This window comes from Lissotriton vulgaris, chromosome 7 (genome assembly GCF_964263255.1).
Source record: "Lissotriton vulgaris chromosome 7, aLisVul1.2, whole genome shotgun sequence".
In the NCBI taxonomy this organism is placed as follows: Eukaryota; Metazoa; Chordata; class Amphibia; order Caudata; family Salamandridae; genus Lissotriton; species Lissotriton vulgaris.
In genome coordinates this window covers 1,548,097,654-1,548,116,275 of record NC_141695.1, presented here as the reverse complement: position 1 = coordinate 1,548,116,275, position 18,622 = coordinate 1,548,097,654, and the positions used below count along the sequence as shown (strand labels likewise).

The 18,622-nt window shown below is 46.6% G+C and overlaps 1 protein-coding gene across 1 annotated transcript in view; it reads right to left on the bottom strand.

Annotated features, from left to right (window-relative positions):
- The window catches only part of LOC147705983 (protein-glutamine gamma-glutamyltransferase E-like), a 201,081-nt gene that overhangs the window by 48,531 nt on the left and 133,928 nt on the right, over positions 1 to 18,622 (bottom strand). Inside the window, exon 9 of the mRNA XM_086929013.1 lies at positions 7,603 to 7,845. Within this exon, the coding sequence (XP_086785139.1) occupies positions 7,603 to 7,845 (243 nt within the window). The remainder of the gene's footprint in view (positions 1 to 7,602; positions 7,846 to 18,622) is intronic.

Here is an 18,622-nt window from a genome sequence, read left to right as displayed (position 1 = left end):
AGGTATTCCGGGAATGACATTTAATTCCTTCTTCTGAATCCAGTGCCTGGTAAGAACAGTGGTAACTGATTTAGAGTTGTCCATTTAATTACAGGCTTGTTGGCTGGTGAAGAAGGTACATGATAACGGTCCAGAGCAGTCCTGTAATTTTAAACGTTCCTGTTATATCATGAATACCCAGTGACTTATCAATTGTAAATAATGAGCTGAAGTAGAACCTTTTATAAATAAGGGACGGAAAATACAGGGTATGTATGGAAACACGTACCAAGGCATCTAGTCAGTGTATAGGGAAGGAAGTGAATTAACCCCTTGCATGTATCTTGTATTTTAGGGAATAATCCCCGGTGGTGAGGGAAGTTATCTCATATGTAGAAAAGAGAGGTCCTGAGACGAATCAGGTAGGAAAGGAGTTCAGTGGGGGATCTAGTTTAGTGTATGAAGAGCAGGGCTCTCTACTTACGGTATATCTTTTGTGTCATTGCAGAGACCTCTTCTACAACCGTTTCCTGTCCCGGACATTTTTTCCCTTGCCTGCTTACTATCGTGCTCGGTGGTATTTATTCCCAGAGCACGGAGGAAGCTGGAAGTGGACCCCATATAGCAACATCCCGATCCTGAGGAGCCGTTGGACGGTGACACAATTACGTGCCCACGAAATAGTCTCCTCCCGATCGGGCAGTCAGGTTATGGCTACCTTGGAAGATGTAATGGCCGCCTTAGTACTGGTTCAGCAGGAGTTGGTTACTTCACGAGCAGAAGCTGCGGCTCTGAAGGAACAGGTGGAGAGGCAGGGCAGGAATCCTTTCAATGCTTCGGCAGGTGTTCAGCAGGTACAGGTTACGGTTCCCCAGCCCATCCCGTTGGCCAGTCCGGAGAGATATTCCGGTAGTCCTACATCAGTACAGAACTTCTTGACGCAGATAACATTACATTTCTCATGTCGCCCAGCGTCTTTCCCCACTAATCTATCTAGAGTAGCGTTTGCGATCTCGTATTTAACGGGGGATGCAGCAAATTGGGCAGGACCTTTGGTGAGGAATGACGACCCTCTCCTGACTGATTGGGGTGCCTTTAGGAGAGAATTCGAAAGGGTATTCGATAGGAGGGCCACGACCTTAAGTGCAGACAGTGATATTCTTGATTTGAGACAAGGTCGGAAAGATTTGGTCACATACATGACAACATTTAACCGTCTTATCGCAGAGACGGCGTGGCCGGAGGAAAAAAGAATGGCGTTATATTACCATGGTCTTTCCGATGAGCTGAAAGATGTTTTGGCTCAGATCGATCCACAGCCAGCTACATGTACAGACCTCATTAATTTGACGCTGAGACTGGACCATCGTCGGGCAGATCGCTCGGGGGAATGGAGACGTGGGTATCGTTCTCCTGGGGGTCAGGGGAGGGCTGAAGGTGGTCTTCCCACTGAGAAGGGAGGAGGAGTAGAACCTATGGAAGTAGGAGCTATCCGGGCTCCCTTGTCTAGAGCGGAAAGAGAAAGCCGTCGTACCTTGGGTCTCTGCATGTACTGCGGAAAAAAGGGCCATTATGTTAAAGACTGTACTGTGAAACCCAAGAAAGGCCATCCGTATCCGGTGGGAAAGACTCATGCTGTTCCAGCAGCCATGGGGGACACCGAGAGAGAATCATTGTTACCTGAAGAGAAGCCCGAGGAACAGGGATGGCGGTTGCCGTCTCTTGCGGGGGTTTCTGCCACGGATACGGAAGCGCACATAGTGTTGTCTATGATGTTACAGGTGCGAGGACAACAACATCCGGTGCATAGTATGGTGGACTCTGGTGCTACAGGAAACTTCATAGACGAAGGGTTGGTTGTACGATTGGGGTTAGTGAGAGTGGCTATGCAGACACCAGAGAGGGTGCTGGCAGTGGACGGCACCCCGCTGAAGTCCGGGCCCATTACAGAACACACTGAAAAGGTGGAGTTGCATCTCCCTGGGGATCCATTAGAGCATGTGGAAACTATAGTGCTGAATATCATCGATGCACCTCAGTATGAGGTTATCCTGGGCATGCCCTGATTAGGCCTGCACAATCCTACCATGGATTGGGGACAGAAAACCATCAGTTTTCAGTCGGCTGAATGCCAAGCTTCATGTATGAAGGAAAAGGTCCATCATTTGATTGCATTAGCACAGGGGTATCAGGTGGCCACGGCAGTTGAAAAAGATGTTTGCTTGCCATCTGTCTATGAAGAGTATCGTGAGGTGTTCAGTGAAATTAAGGCTGCATCGTTGCCACCTCACCGTGAATACGACTGTCGTATTGATCTAGTGGACGGTGCCGTGATACCCTCGTGTAGAGTATACGCCCTTTCAGAGCCTGAAACAAAACACCTGCAGGAGTATTTGAGGGAATTCTGTGCCATGGGGTTTATTCGTCCCTCTCGGTCCCCTGCGGCTTCGCCCTTGTTTTTTATTGCAAAGGCCAACAGGGAGCTGCGAACTTGTATCGACTACCGCCTATTGAATAGGCAGACAGTCAAAAACCGTTATCCGTTACCACTCATCCCCGTTTTATTGGACCAAGTAAAGGAGGCCAACATTTACACCCGGTTGGATCTCCGGGGAGCATACCATCTGGTGAGGATCCGCAGCGGGGATGAGTGGAAAACGGCCTTCAAGACTCGGTACGGTTTATTTGAGTACTTGGTAATGCCGTTCGGTCTCTGCAATGCCCCTGCGGGGTTCCAGTACTTTTTAAATGACGTGCTGAAGGACTATATTGACCAATTTGTCATTGTCTACATAGATTACATCTTGGTGTATTCTAGGTCTATCCCTCAACATGCTGGTCACGTCATCTTAGTTTTGAAGAGGCTATTGGATAATTGCTTGTATTGCAAACTTAGCAAGTGCGAGTTCGGGGTGGCAGAGGTGGAGTTTTTGGGGGTCATATTGAGCCCCTTGGGGTTCCGTATGGCGGATCGTAAGGTGGAGGCAGTTCAACAGTGGCCAGCTCCCAAAAGCGTCAAAGAGGTGCAATGTTTCCTAGGTTTTTCAAACTATTATCGGCGGTTCATAGCACAGTTTTCAGCAGTTGCAGCCCCGATTACTCGTTTGCTTAGAAAAGGGATATCTTTTGAATGGACGGTTGAGGCGGATGAAGCCTTCAATCGATTGAAGACTGCGTTCAGTTCAGCCCCCATATTGAAGCATCCTCAAATGGACGTTCCGTTTGTGGTAGAGGCGGACGCCTCGGATGCCGCGGTGGGAGCGATCCTCTCTCAAAGGGACAAGGGTACCGGACAATTACACCCGGTGGCCTTTTTGTCGAAAAAGCTGTCCTCTGCTGAAACCAATTATACCGTGGCGGAGAAGGAACTGTTCGCCATAAAGAAGGCCTTCATGGAGTGGAGGCATTATTTATGGGGAGCAAGACATACCATCACGGTGTATTCGGATCACCGGAATCTTGTCTATATGAAGACAGCTCGTCACTTATCACAGAGACAGATGAGGTGGATGTTGTTTTTCGCTGGTTTTGACTTTGTGGTTACGTTCCGCCCAGGAGCAGACAATAAGAAGGCTGACTCACTGTCAAGACAGACAGAGAAAGAAACATCGGCACAGGTCATCCAGCAGGCCATCATTCCCTCAGAGAAAGTGCTGTGTGCTAATGCAGTTGATCAATTCATGACACAAGTAGTGAAGCAGAAGAGTCCGATGCAGTGGACAGCATGGGCTAGTCAGGATCAAAACACAGTACTGAAGCATGGGGTACCCTTATGTAATGGAAAGCTGTATCTGCCCACACATTCCCTTAGGTTGCAAGCCTTTAACTGGTGTCATAACGCTGTGGTGGCCGGTCATCCGGGTAACAAGAAGACGCTTATCCTGATACAGCGACATTTCTGGTGGGAAGGTATGGGTAAAGAAGTGGAGAACTGGGTAAGACAGTGTGAGGTGTGTGCTCGAGCAAAGGGAGAGCAGTGTAAGTTAAAGGGGAAATTGATGCCACTGCCAACGCCATCTCATCCCTGGCATACCATTAGCGTTGACTTCATTGTGGGGTTGCCAAAGGATCAGAAATGCAGCGCTATATTAGTGGTAGTGGATAGCCTTACCAAAATGGCTCATTTTATACCCTGCCACAACCTTCCAACGGCCAGACAAACTGCCCAACTGTTGTTAACCCATGTGGTGCGACTGCATGGAATCCCACGAGTCATAGTGTCATTTAGAGGGCCCCAGTTCATAGCCCGATTCTGGCATATGTGGTGCAAAGCCCTACAAGTAGAGGATGCCTTGCCCACCAGCTTTCACCCTCAATCGGATGGACAAACCGAGAGGATGAACCAAACCCTTAAGAAATATCTGAGGTGTTATGCGAAAGAGGCAGAACAATCATGGGTCTCTATGTTGTGGCTGGCGGAGCTATCGTATAATAACACCTGGCATAGTTCCATCAAAGAAACGCCATTCAGGGCAAATAATGGATACCATGCAAAGACTCTACCCATTGTAATACCGGGTGAAGTGCAAAACCATCTGTTGCAGCCCATGTGGAGGAATTATCAAAAATCCACAAGATCATTCGGAAGACTCTGTGCCAGTCTAAAGCAACTTACAAAACATGGGCTGACAAACATCGACAGGAAGGGCCGGAGTACAAGGCAGGTGACAGAGTATGGCTCTCCACCAGGAATATCCGGTTTCACTATCATAGCGTTTTTCATCCGCGTTTTGTCGGACCCTATACCATACTCCGGAAGATCAACCCGGTGGCATACAAACTGAAGTTGCCTGTACATATGAGGATACATCCTGTATTCCATTGTAGCTTGTTGAAGCCAGCGGGAAGGGCGAAACTGGCTGCGGTTCCTCCAATTTTGAGGGATGGCCAGTTGGAGTTCGAGGTCCGGAGAATTCTGGACTCAAGATACCGCCAGAGCAAACTGTGGTTCCTCATCTCGTGGAAAGGGTATCAACCTGAGGACGATTCCTGGGAGCCGAGTACAGCCGTTCATGCTCCCCGAGCTGTTCGGGAATTCTACCGCCGGAATCAAGGGAAGCCGGGCGCTAGGAGGCACAGGGGAGGGGGGCATACTGTCAGGATCCGACCTGTGCCTGCCCAATGATAACCCAGAAACTACAGATCCCAGAAAGCTTAGCGTGCATAGGCAAGGAGGAGAACATAAAACTCCGCGAGACCAGGAGTGCGATGCACGTAATTTTGTCTTTGCGAAGAATGGAGATTGGAAGAGGAAGCCTTCCGTGACTGTCTTCTGGATTCTAGCGTTCGAAATAGTGTTTCCGTAACCCGCGGCTGCGGGGTTACCTTGTCCTTCGGAGTGAGTCATTCCGACACGAGAGACGCGGGACTTGCACCCTCTCGTGATTGGGAACTTTGTGGGAACTCCTTTGTGGCACTCGGAGAGACGCCGGATTTCACCCTCTCGAGTGCGGCTCTGAGTTGTGTTTGTTTACTAGTACTGGTTGAGTCCTGCTGACACGAGAGACGCTGGATTTGCACCCTCTCGTGTTCGGCTCCGAGTTTTGTTTATTTCTGAAAACGGATTGAGTTCTTCCGACGTGAGAGACGCTGGATTTGCCCCCTCTCATGGTCGGTGTGATCTTTCATTGAACTTGTATAGTGGTGGTCGCACTCGTGCTGTGTGGCGCTGCTGTGGTAAAGGTGTTCGGATTAATGGAAGAATCCTCAATCAGGAAGGAAGAGGTATTCCGGGAATGACATTTAATTCCTTCTTCTGAATCCAGTGCCTGGTAAGAACAGTGGTAACTGATTTAGAGTTGTCCATTTAATTACAGCCTTGTTGGCTGGTGAAGAAGGTACATGATAACGGTCCAGAGCAGTCCTGTCATTTTAAACGTTCCTGTTATATCATGATTACCCAGTGACTTATCAATTGTAAATAATGAGCTGAAGTAGAACCTTTTATAAATAAGGGACGGAAAATACAGGGTATGTATGGAAACACGTACCAAGGCATCTAGGCAGTGTATAGGGAAGGAAGTGAATTAACCCCTTGCATGTATCTTGTATTTCAGGGAATAATCCCCGGTGGTGAGAGAAGTTATCTCATATGTAGAAAAGAGAGGTCCTGAGACGAATCAGGTAGGAAAGGAGTTCAGTGGGGGATCTAGTTTAGTGTATGAAGAGCAGGGCTCTCTACTTACGGTGTATCTTTTGTGTCATTGCAGAGACCTCTTCTACAACCGTTTCCTGTCCCGGACATTTTTTCCCTCGCCTGCTTACTATCGTGCTCGGTGGTATTTATTCCCAGAGCACGGAGGAAGCTGGAGGTGGACCCCATATAGCAACATCCCGATCCTGAGGAGCCGTTGGACCGTGACAACAAGGGACGATATGTCAGCTACCTGAAGCCTAACTTTATGAACTAAAGGTCAGACAGAATTCAAATAACTAGTTATTGGTCAACTTAATAATGTAAAGCTTGTTATCTCCCTAACCCTCCAATCCTAAAGGAACCAATATCTCAAAATACCACTGGGCACATTGTCAACTTAGTCTCTTTATCAACTTTCAGGCAGGAGCTTTGCAAAAGTCTCAATTCTATGTTTTTCATTTGAATGCCAGCATGTTCAAACTTATTTGAATCAGACAGAAAATAATTTGCAGTGAATCAATGAGCGCTTCATAATCAGCCACTCAATTACTTTGGTCATTGTTCATTCACATTAAAAGGTATGAGAGACTCCAGAGTTTAAGTGAAGGATGCCATCCTTTTGAAAGTCCCCAAGCTATTTATGGGAATTCATATATCTATTAAGTCTTTTTTACATTAACTCTTCTTCTACAAAAGTTATGACACAAACTCATACAGCCTTAGCAGCACAAGGGGCTGAAAATCAGAGGGACCCAGAGGGGGTCCACTCAGGGTAGCAGACAGCAGACAGTGGCTACAGGGCGGAACCCATCGTCATGAAAATGTAAGAACCTGAATGTTGGCAGCCTGCAAGATCAAGACTGCCATTAAAAGTAAAGTATTTATTGCAATGGAATCTGGAGGTAGCATTTGGTGGAAGAAGTTATAAAATGTGGGGTGGAAAAGTTAGTTACATGGGGATGGTATTATTTCTCCTTGTACAAATGCTCATATTTGCATTTGTTTCTTTGTGGTTCTGCTGTGTACAATATGAGGACCAAGACGTGCTTAAAGCATCAGAAAACACAGATATTATCAAAATGAATGTTGATGCGTCTTGTAAATACCGATTTTAGAGAATGGCAAATCCATATTTTGTGTATTTGCATTTACCTAACCAGGCAACAGTTCCATTTCATGGACACGTTAAGTGATGATGATGATGATGACAAGTTAATTAACACCTCATGTAGTGTTATTTGCTAAGGAGGCTATTTGTCTTCCTGCTTCTGTTGCAAGTGGCATTGATGTTACACTGCATAGTACAGGCTCAAAGGAAGATTAATCTAATTTGAATAAGTACCTAGTAATGAGTGAGGACATTGATTAATCCACATATTTTACCTGTCACCACCTAAGTCCGAAATCACAAAGCATTTTCTGCAGCTATTTACTCCAGAAATAGTGTTGTGGATCAAATCCAAAGTTATGATGCAACCTGCCCATACCTTCCTTATACTTGTAGCTGTCAGTAATATCCTTTCGGAGATTTTTCCCCACAGCCTTCGTGCTGATGTTCTTCCCAACACCACTGGAGTCACAACGAAGTTTCTCTTTTTTATTCTCGCCCTCACAGATCCAGGAGACACGGTCAGCATTGACCTCGGCAAACACAAACGGTGCGTCATAGTCCAGGTCCACGTCTCCTTCTTTGACCGCCTTTACCGAGGTAGGACCACAGCGATAGATTCCTGGAAGCCAATGAGAAGTCATTCAATGATAAGATGATAGAGCCACAACATGTAGGATACAGAGAACTAATGTAATAAAAATTGTTGCTTGATATTTTCTAGGTGTCAAGATGCATGTTGGAGCAAACGCAAATGATAAACCTGTGTATTGACATTGCACTTTTACAATGTGATCTTGCAATCACAACAAGATTACATGTAAGAATTCAAAATTGCAATGTACAATGCAGTGCTAAAGGTTAATTTTTAGATTGTCATTCTGCTTGGTATTTGTATATAACAGACCTACCACAGGGGTGTCCTTGCATGACTGTTGACTTATCCATAAGGTTGCATACCAGAACTTAAATGCAAGGATGGAAGGTGCAATATGTGATGAGTGTTGTGTATGTAAATGTTTTGCGTTGTGAGTGACTGCCAGCGACATGCTCCTGTTAAGTCGTGAGGCCAGTGCGTAGTTTTCATTATGCAGGTGTAAGCCTGTGAAATTTCCTGAATTGTGCATCATGCGCAAAATTGTTGTCATTACGCATGTATAATTTTTGTGCAGGAAAGTAGATGACAAGACCTAAACTTGACCACTCTGCACATTCATTTGCAAATAACAATGGAACAGAGTTTTTTCTTTTTAACCTGTTGTGTAGCTTTACTCTTATTTTATTTTACAGAGTTTTATATAGCGCAAACTTGACCCGAATTGGGTATCAGAGCGCTTTACATAGCACAAGTTGCATTACAGGAGGACACATTCATTTTTTTAGGCACCTTGAGATTAAGTGATTTGCCAAGAATCACAAGATGTTCAGCGTCATTGCCAGGACTTGAACCCAGTTCTCCAGATTCGAGGTTGACCGCCCTAGTCGTTAGGCCAACTCTTCTCCCCTCTCTTTTATCTGGCTAAAACTTTTTTGGGTTTTTTAAGTAACTCGAGGTAACTCAAGTACTGATGCAGCTTTACACCCACTGACTCTGTATGCTTTGGTCACCACTGCCTGGTGCGCATGTGCGATTTCCATTGTCAGTTCTGTAGAATAAGCAAAAGACTTTTCCCAGCTGGAAGGATAGGTGCAGTAAATCTCAGCTTTGATCTGCTGCCCGTAAAGTCCCTGTGACAAAATTGAGGGAGCCAGGCAAAGGCCACCCAAAAAGCAGCACTAACATTGAATTTGTTTTTCAATCTTGCCTGCAGGATCCTTCCTGAAGCAGGGAAGCGTGGGGAGTGTCCATTTTACCATCATTTGATAGATGAAGCCATTTCAAGATAACTGGAGTGTCAAAAAAGGCAACTGGGACCTAATTGAGAAAAGTAAGGACCTGAAGCCAAAGCAGCTTTCCTCAACTCCACCACTGCGGAAGAGTCAAAATCATGGATGGGATGGTCAATTCAATCACATGCCAGGCATTCTCCGACCAGGCACGGGTGAAACACCGTTCACGGAAATTTATAGGTCTAATGGTTTTGTCCCACTCCTTTTTTCTTCCCACTTTCTCACACACGTCAGTTCAATGTTCTTTCAACACTCTATTCAATTGTTACATCCATACTTTTCTGAGTCAACTGCAGATCTGAATTTACTTAATCTTCTGTGGTTGTGCTTTTTTTTTTCTTTCAGAGCATGTTACAGTATACCAGAGGATGGCCATGAATTGGGCTTCATTTATTCCAAGACTTGGTAGGGGTACATTTAAGTTTGTTTTAACATCATTAGGGCTTCATTAACCTCAGAATTGCACTTTGTAAATATCAATTGTTTTTCTTATCTTGTGGGTGACCCTGGTCGAGAAAACACACTCTCTCCCCAGAAGCTCCACGACAACTTCTCTGCCGTCAAGTCTCCTCTCCTCCTCCTGAGAGGGGTTCGAGACCTCTGCAGGCCAGTCACTGCCGTTGAGTGGAATATTCATCTCTGTGGGCTAGTGCAATAATTTTGTGTCTTACTGTTACTGTTGTGCCGCTTCTACCGTTTTTTTCCCCTGCTTTCCTAATTCAGTCTATCTGAATCTACTGTACTAATCTACTGTTTTACCCTGCTTTCCTTTATTCAGGCTTAATCTCCCCGCTTCGTTTCCCACCGCTTTGCACCTCTGCTTCCCATCCCGCCTCCCAGCAGATCGTCCCTCCCCTTGTAAATGGCAGCCTCAGCCGCCGCTGGCACACCCAAGGCAAGCCCAATTGCGCCTGTCCACATCCCGAACACGGCCAGCGCCAGGAACCCTGGCTCTCCAAGACCCTACTGCTACGATTCCACCAGCCTCCACGCACTGAATCCTGGAAGAGTCGCCGAACACCGCCCATGGCCAAATCTCGTGCAAAACCTGCTGCAGATCCTTCACCTTCGACAATGCCCCCCCCCCCTACCGCTGAAGGCCCTCCGGAGGCATACACCGCCAAAACCCTGACATGCATCCTCCTCAACATGCGCTTCCTACACCGAGACGCTGTAGAGATATGGGACCTGATCAACACCCTCTTGCCTGATGTTGCCTGTTCACGGAAACCTGGACCAATGCCACCTCCGGCCCTGACATCGCCACGGCCATCCCCGACGGCTACAATATCCAGAGAACGGACCAACCCCACCACCCAGGAGGAGGACTCTCCATCGCACACAAGGCCCCCCTCTGGCTTTCCATATCCAGCATGAGCGACCCCCACTCCAACACAGAACACCTCCACTTCCAGGTATAGACAAGCCCCAGGACCACACTACGCGGCACCCTCATCTACAGACCACCAGGGTACCGCACCCACTCCGCAAGTACAATTGCTGAGCTCGCCGCACCCCATGCCATCATCTCCAAGGACTACATCCTACTCGGGGCCTGAATTTCTACCTCGACAACAGTGACGACCCTGACTCCACCACTCTCCTCGACAACCTCGGCCTGAAGCAGCTGGTCAACACGCCCATCACAAAGCCGGACACACCCTCCACCCAATCTTTGTGGGAGGGGTTAACATCTGCTTCAGCCACACCATCCAGCCCCCCTGGACGGACCACCACTGCGTCCACTTCACCTTCAGCACTACCACCGCACCCAAGCCCGACGTGCCCACCATGAAGGAACTGGCGCAAGGTCACAGAGGAGCACCTCAGCACCACCCTCCTCCAAGACCCCCCGAGCACCACTACCGACAGCAACTCCACAGCCATAGAATTTCACCACTGGATCTCCGCTGTGCCGACAAGCTTGCACTCCTCCGCCACCCGCCAAACAACGCCCTCAGAAAGCTGCCTGGTTCACCACAGAACTACAAGAAGCCAGACGTTCTTGCAGATGCCTAGAGAAAACCTGGCAAAACCAGAAAACCACAGAAGCGCGGAACAACCACAGGAGCGCCCTGAAGAATACCACCAGTGCATAAGAGACACCAAACAGACCTTCATAAGAGATAAGATCCAGACCAACATGACACACGCCAAGGAACTGTTCAACGTCATATAGCAGTTTATAAAACCCCCCAGCAAAGCCACAGACATCACACCTTCCCAGGAACTCTGTGACAACCACAGCACCTTCTTCTACCTGAAGATCAAGGCCCTCTACGACAAATTCAGCGAACAAACGCCAGACAGCACCCCCCACACCGCCGATAAGCTATCCATCAAGACCTGGAACCCCGCCACTGTCGAACACATCACAGCAACCATGAAGAAAACTTACTCAGGAGCCCAGATGGACCCCTGCCCACTACACATATTCCACAGGGGCGACACCACCATTTCACCCGAACTAGGATGGACCATCAACGCCTCCTTCTTTTCCGGCATCTTCCCAGACAACTGGAAGTGGGCGGAGGTTAAACCCCTCCTCAGGAAACCAACGGCAGATCTAAAAGATCTGAAAAACTACCGACCCGCCTCTCTCCTCCCCTTCACGGCCAAAGTCACTGAGAGACTCGTAAACACCCAACTGATCACCTTCATTGAAGAGAACTCCATCCTGGACGCCTCCCAGTCTGGATTCCGCCCCGCAACCACAGCACGAGAGCGCCCTCCTCGCCGCCACTGATGAATTCCGCATGGTACTCAACCAGGGACACACTGCGGTCCTCATCCTTCTCCGCAGCCTTCGACACCATGTCACACCGCACGCTCGCAGCCAGACTTCAGGACGCAGGGATACAATGATCCGCCCTTGACTAGATAGAATCCTTTCTCTCCGACCAAACCCAGAGGATCAGACTCCCTCCCTTCCTCTCCGAACCCACCAATATCAACTGCGGAGTACCCCAAGGTACATCGCTCAGTCCCACGCTCTTCAACATCTACATGTTTTGAGTGGCCCTATTGATCTTCATGAAGTCATCACAAAATGAGTGATAAATATCTATGCTCACGAGTACAGGCCCAGACATTTTAACTGCACAAAGCAGGTGAGGTGCCCAAGGGAAAATCGGTCCATCAAATGGGGAATGGCATGGGGGTTTTGTTGTGGTGGCACTGATTGCTATGTTATTCCTCATTGCATCTACAAAACTGCAGTGGGCAGGTAAAGCTAAGGTAATAGCACATGAAATCTGCCGAACAGCCTATAATTCTAATGTGCATCGTTACCAGCCACTTGAAATGAGGACCTAAGCATCCAGAAATATGCATGAGTCATCTTTATTCGGTTTTGTCATCCTGCAAAAGAGCAGCCCCTTTTTAAGCCAATGAGACACAGGCTTAATCAAAATGATTACTTAATGTAAGCAAACATGCTCTTAAATCGCTTCGCCTTGGTGTGCAAGAAAATGTAATACATCGGCAATAATAATTATGCAGCCCCCAAAACAATGACTATATAGACACATTATGAAGAAACAATGACAAACCCTTTGACATTATCGCCACTCTATATCAACAGTTAAGATTTCATTAGTATTTCAGATACTCTACAAACAAGGAAACTTAGAGAGTACTGTGCCTGACACATTAAACAAACCTGTTACAACATTCGAAATTGACAGGTTGTCACTGTTGAGTTAAATCTGAAGCACACACTGTTTTTGTTTATACTGTCTATTAGGGTCGATGTGGGCAGGAATAAGTAGTTGTTGTAATATTATTGTGAGCATGGTGTTGCAAGACTGTTTCAAACCTTAGTTTCCACACATTGAAAAACAAATTGGGTCTTAGTACTGAAAATATTGAAGTCAAAAACATTGCAAACTAAGTTGTTCTAATAGACAGTTTACATTTTGTATTTTTTGTAGCAAAATACTCGAGACATTAGAATAATGATCACTATCTCGCTTTGAAAATACATAAATTTTCTTTGGTTTTAGAGGAAAAGGTAATGTATGTAAAAATGGGCAGTATAGGAAAGTGCCGCTTTTTGCATGGTTACTCTCCACTTTCTGCCTAACATCTGATGCAACCTGACTTGATGTGGCTTGAGTCCTTGACAATCAGTTTTCCAGGTCCTGTATCCCTTCCCAAGACTCTACCTTTGTACCCACAATTGGCAAATCTCTGGCCACAGGTAAGTCCCTTGTAAAAGGTACCATGGGTACCAGGGAAGGCCTCTAAGGGCTGCAGCACCTATTGTGCCACTCTTAGAGGCCCTGATCCTTAACATCCACACACTGCCATTGCAGGCTCTGTGTTTTAGTGCAGAGAAAAGTGAAGATTCGACATCGCACACATCCAAGTGTCATGCCTGCAACCCACTGCATGAGGCCTAGGTAAATCACCACTCTAGCAGGGTGCACTAGCCCTAAGATGATGGTACAGTGGCATGGGCCCTGTACAGCTACTGTGTCGAAGCCCATTCTTAGACATTGTAAGTGTTGTAAAGCCATAAAGAGTCTATGGTCTGGGAGTTGGTCATTACAAATTCCACAGCTCCATAATGGCTTTACTAAAAACTGGGAAGTTTGGTAGCAAATGTCTCAGCACCTTAAAACCACACTGATTTTTTTGTTTCATTATAATGTAAAATGTACCCAGAGGGCATCTTAGAGATGCCGTCCGAAAGTCGACCAGCTCTGGTGTGGTTCCTGAATGGCTACCTGCCATTTTCAACCACCAGACAAGTTTATGGACCCCTGGGTAAAGAGCCTCCACTCTCTGGGTCCAAAAACAAAGCCCATCCTAGGCTGAGGTGGCATGCCTCCTCCCCAAGGATGGGTCCACAAAAAGGGAAGCTTCCAAGGCCTGTCACCTTTGGGAGCTGTATTGCCTTTTTTTCTGCCCCTAGCAACTGGCACTGCTTCTGGCCCCCAATTTGGGTGAAAAAATCGGCAGGAAAACCAAGCTGGGAAGAGCGGTATGCCCGCCTTTGCCAACCCAACACCTCAAGTGGGGAGGCAAGGTGAAGCACACATCTCAGCCCTCGCTAGCCTGAACATGGGGGAACTCAGTCAATTATGGAGAGGCTCATGCTCCCTCCCACTGGAGGGTGGCATAATAGGGAATGTACCCACCCTAGGGAAGGGATCCATTAGTCCCGACCTGCACACCCCTTTAACGCCTCTAAATTTCGTGTTTAGGACAACACTGAACTATGCCTCCTCCGATTCTAGGAAGAAAAAAGGAGGACTGAAGAGCTGTGCTGACCCAGGAAGAAGAGGACACCTACAGCTTTGGACCCAGCCCTACCGGCTGTCCCGACTCCCCCTCTGACTACAGTAAAGAAACCGGAGTGTCCAGCAGCCACCCCAGAGGACCTTCCCTGCACTCACCTTACAGACTCTGCATCCCGTGAGCACAGGATTTGCACAACAAAAGACTCCAAGACCAGAATCCAGATTCCGACAACTCTGTGATTCTACACTCCTCTGCACCCGGCCGCCAAGGCCCGATGTTGAGTGGCCCAATACACAAGGAGGTCACCACAGTAATCCTGATCTGGGATTTGGTGACCCCAACCTACCACAAGCTCTGAGATGGCACTTCCCGCCTAAACCAGAAGGGTTACCCCTCCAACAGCAACCAAAGGTGGCAAAAAGATTCCAGCCGCGACCAAAGCAGTCTGTAGAGCCCCACCGCGACCAATACCAATGCCAAAAGGGCCCCCACAGCATTGGATGACCCCAACAACGGTTCCCAGGCATCCCCTAAGACCCCAGCTTACCTCTCCAGACAGTGGCCACCTTCAGGAAGTCTTCCTGCTCAAGCCTGCAGCCCCTTTTTCCCAACCAAAGGTCTTCATTGAGAAGTAAAGGGTCCCCAACGTCTTCTTGGACCCCTGCAACAGGACACCCCAGTGCTGCTGGCGGTGCAGCTTCTGTGCTGTTTATTGGTCCCTGTAGTGCTGACCTTAACCCCAGGAGCTTTGCTCCCACACGCAATTGGCCTGCCATTCAGCAATCCCTAACCGAAGGCCCCCTTAGCCCCGTTGGCTAACATTGGGCCCCAGCACTCTGTATCCAGCCGCCCAAGTACTGCTTGTGGTGCAACTCGAGTGAACATCTAGATCCTGGGGGACCTTGGTCCTAATCCCCAAAACTTCCACTCATAAGTTGTGTAGCTACCTAAGAAGCCACTAACACTTTTTCTCCCATAGCCTATGTTAAGTGATTTTGGGCCTAAACTTTTTCAAGTGTTGAACTGATGTTTGTGTGAAGAAAAGAGAACTAAACTACAAAGTATAAAATTCTTAGTTACCTTGTATCGTGAGATCCTAAGGTGTAGTATCTAGGCACACCACCCCCAGTACTCAAAGTAATATAAAAGTAACTAAAAAAAATCAGAAAGTAATTACTGTGTAATTCAAACTGCATTTTAAAGTGAGACATACCTGTAACAATTGCAAATCCTCAATTGCATTTCTGTGTAAAAGCCTATAATCGAAAGTATATTTTACCTACCTCTACCAAGTCCTGCTTGGTTCTAGAAAAAAACACAAGTATACCACTATTATAGATTATGTTTTTATCTCACCCACTCTTAAGGATTGTCTATTGAAAGCCGAGGTTGTCCCTGCTACGCATGGCGACCATAATCCAATTAAAATAGAGTTGAGATTCTCCCCCAGGCCGACTTATAAAAATGAATGTCGCTCTAGGAATCTGACACCCACTTTGGACAATCTAGGATTGGTTTGGAAAGGTGTCAATAACACTGACTTGTTTTATACGAAGGCAAGGGACTACCAGAGACTTATTGACTCGTGCCTGTCATCACAGCACCATAACCCTGAGGTAATTGGTCCCTTGACTAAACTTTGTGAGGCAATTAAATCAATACTGTCAAAACCAATTGTCGCAGCACAACACGGACCAAAAAGGTTCAACAGTGAATGTTCAGCAATTAACAGACAGCTATTTAAGGCCATCTCAACCAACCCTAGATGTCACACCCTTATTAAATCATTAGGCAGAAGTATAAGTCAGTTATTTCCCAAAAGAGGAAGAATTATTGAAAGAACGCCAGGATGCCCTTACCCTTGCCCTTACTCTAAAGAATAGGAATGGTTTTTGGGCTGTGGTCAAAAACATGAGATCTATGTGACAATCATTGACCCTGATAAGTTGTAATATAAATAGTGTGGCATGAGAGGCCCATGTTTCTATGATTTACACAGCCCCAGTTCATGACGAGGATCGCTTTGAGCACCAGGCCCTCATTGGGATCTCAATATCTCTATCTGAAGTTGAGGAAGCCTTTTAACAGAGCTTGGGTAACAAAGCTCCTGGACCTGGGCTGCCACTTGATCTCATCAAGTGCAAACCAGATTTCTGGGCGCTGCTCTTACTAAATGTTTTTAACAACCTAACTAGTGCCCCGTTATCAAGTACCTGGTCAACCAGTATTATTGTTCCGATTTTCAAAAAGGGCGACCGCTCCCAACCAAGTTGCTATAGACCTATTTCCCTGATAGTCAACAAAACCACTGTTGTAACCTACATGTCTAGTGAGAATGTTTCACATATGCCATCTAGTTATCTCTTGAAACCTATAGGCCGCTGTGAGAGGGGACTCCTTTTCCGTTTAAGGGCAGGCACTGTAAAATTCTTACTCTGTTTCCCCCTTGGGTACAATGCTAATCTACACCATCTGTCCTGTCCGTTCGATGGCCAGAGTGGGCAAACGATACTCCATTTTTTATTCTTTTGTACATTTTATATAAAATATGCAAAATGGCTTTTGAAACAGTTTAAAAATACATTTTGCCTGTCCATCTTGAAGCTACTTACATGAAAATTCTTACATTGGAAGATGATGAATTAGTTCTTCTTGTAGGCACCTTTTTGAAAGTCGCAGTGCGTCCCCATAATACAATGTGCACCTTATCAAGGATGTTCTCACTGAATTAATACTTATACTGCTCTTACGATTACCATGAACTAAGCGGACACTTTCTGAAGACTTGCTTTTATAAAGAACGGTGATGGATTAAACCCAGATCAGTTGACTGGGGGTGAGTGTTTGTATTGTCAACGCTCGGTCCATCATCCCCTTTGGTTTTTCTTTGTTCGCCCTAAGTTGGCAGGGTATGCTCAGACGTGAGTCCCTTGCTCACTTTGCCACTGGATTCAAGCAAGCCGGGCTGAAGACGGCTGGAATGCCAGAAACCGGTCCTCGGAAGCTTGTTTCCGGTCCAGGGAAGACACGGCTTGGCAGTTCGGGCTGGACTGTTCCCATGAGGCACAGGGTCAGACGGATTTGCATATAGCCATATCTGAACTGGGGTGGCAGAGTGGGCTAAAGAACGGTGATGGATAAAACCCAGATCAGTTGACTGGGGGTGAGTGTTTGTATTGTCAACGCTCCGTCCATCATCCCCTTTGGTTTTTCTTTGTTCGCCCTAAGTTGGCAGGGTATGCTCAGACGTGAGTCCCTTGCTCACTTTGCCACTGGATTCAAGCAAGCCGGGCTGAAGACGGCTGGAATGCCAGAAACCGGTCCTCGGAAGCTTGTTTCCGGTCCAGGGAAGACATGGCTTGGCAGTTCGGGCTGGACTGTTCCCATGAGGCACAGGGTCAGACTGATTTGCATATAGCCATGTCTGAACTAGGGTGGCAGAGTGGGCTAAAGAACGGTGATGGATTAAACCCAGATCAGTTGACTGGGTGTGAGTGTTTGTATTGTCAACGCTCGGTCCATCATCCCCTTTGGTTTTTCTTTGCTTTTATAATGACCATGAATGGCATGAACCGAGTGGGCATTAATTGGAAAACTGTTGTATCCGTTAATAATATTATGCTTATTTATTTGTAATGTTTTTATTGAATTCGTTTTTACATTATTCTTACGACTAATATGAATTTGTGTATTTTAATGCTGCTATGTGACGTGTGCTTTTATGGATATATTCCTATCCAAATAAAGATGTTTGAATTGAATTGAACACAAGTATACCTTTTTTTTACTTACCCAATTGGTCTGGATTCGGTCTCTGAGTGTGTGCTTCTGCCTTGATTGAGTGAATACAATAAATGCTTAACACACCCTCTGGATAAGCCTAACTGCTCACCCACACTACCACAAAGAGAGTTGTTAGTACTTACCCAATTTAGCCTCTGATATACCTCTGGGGACTCCCTTGACTCTGTTTACACTATACATTACTTTGGTATAGTATATACAGAACCAGGGGGCATATTATCAAGGGATTTATCTCCGCTTTTTTGGCTTTAAAAGCCAAGAAAGCGGAGATAAAATGATCTCCCTATCAGCAACAGGGTGCTAACACGCAAATTTGCATGTTAGCACCCTTTTTCTCTACGCTTCCCCTTGCATCTCTAATGAGATGCAAAGGGGGCGTTCCAGAGAAAAATAATATGGGAAATGTTGTTAAGGGACATTTCTCCTATTATCAAGGATTTCGCTAACCCTGTTAGTGA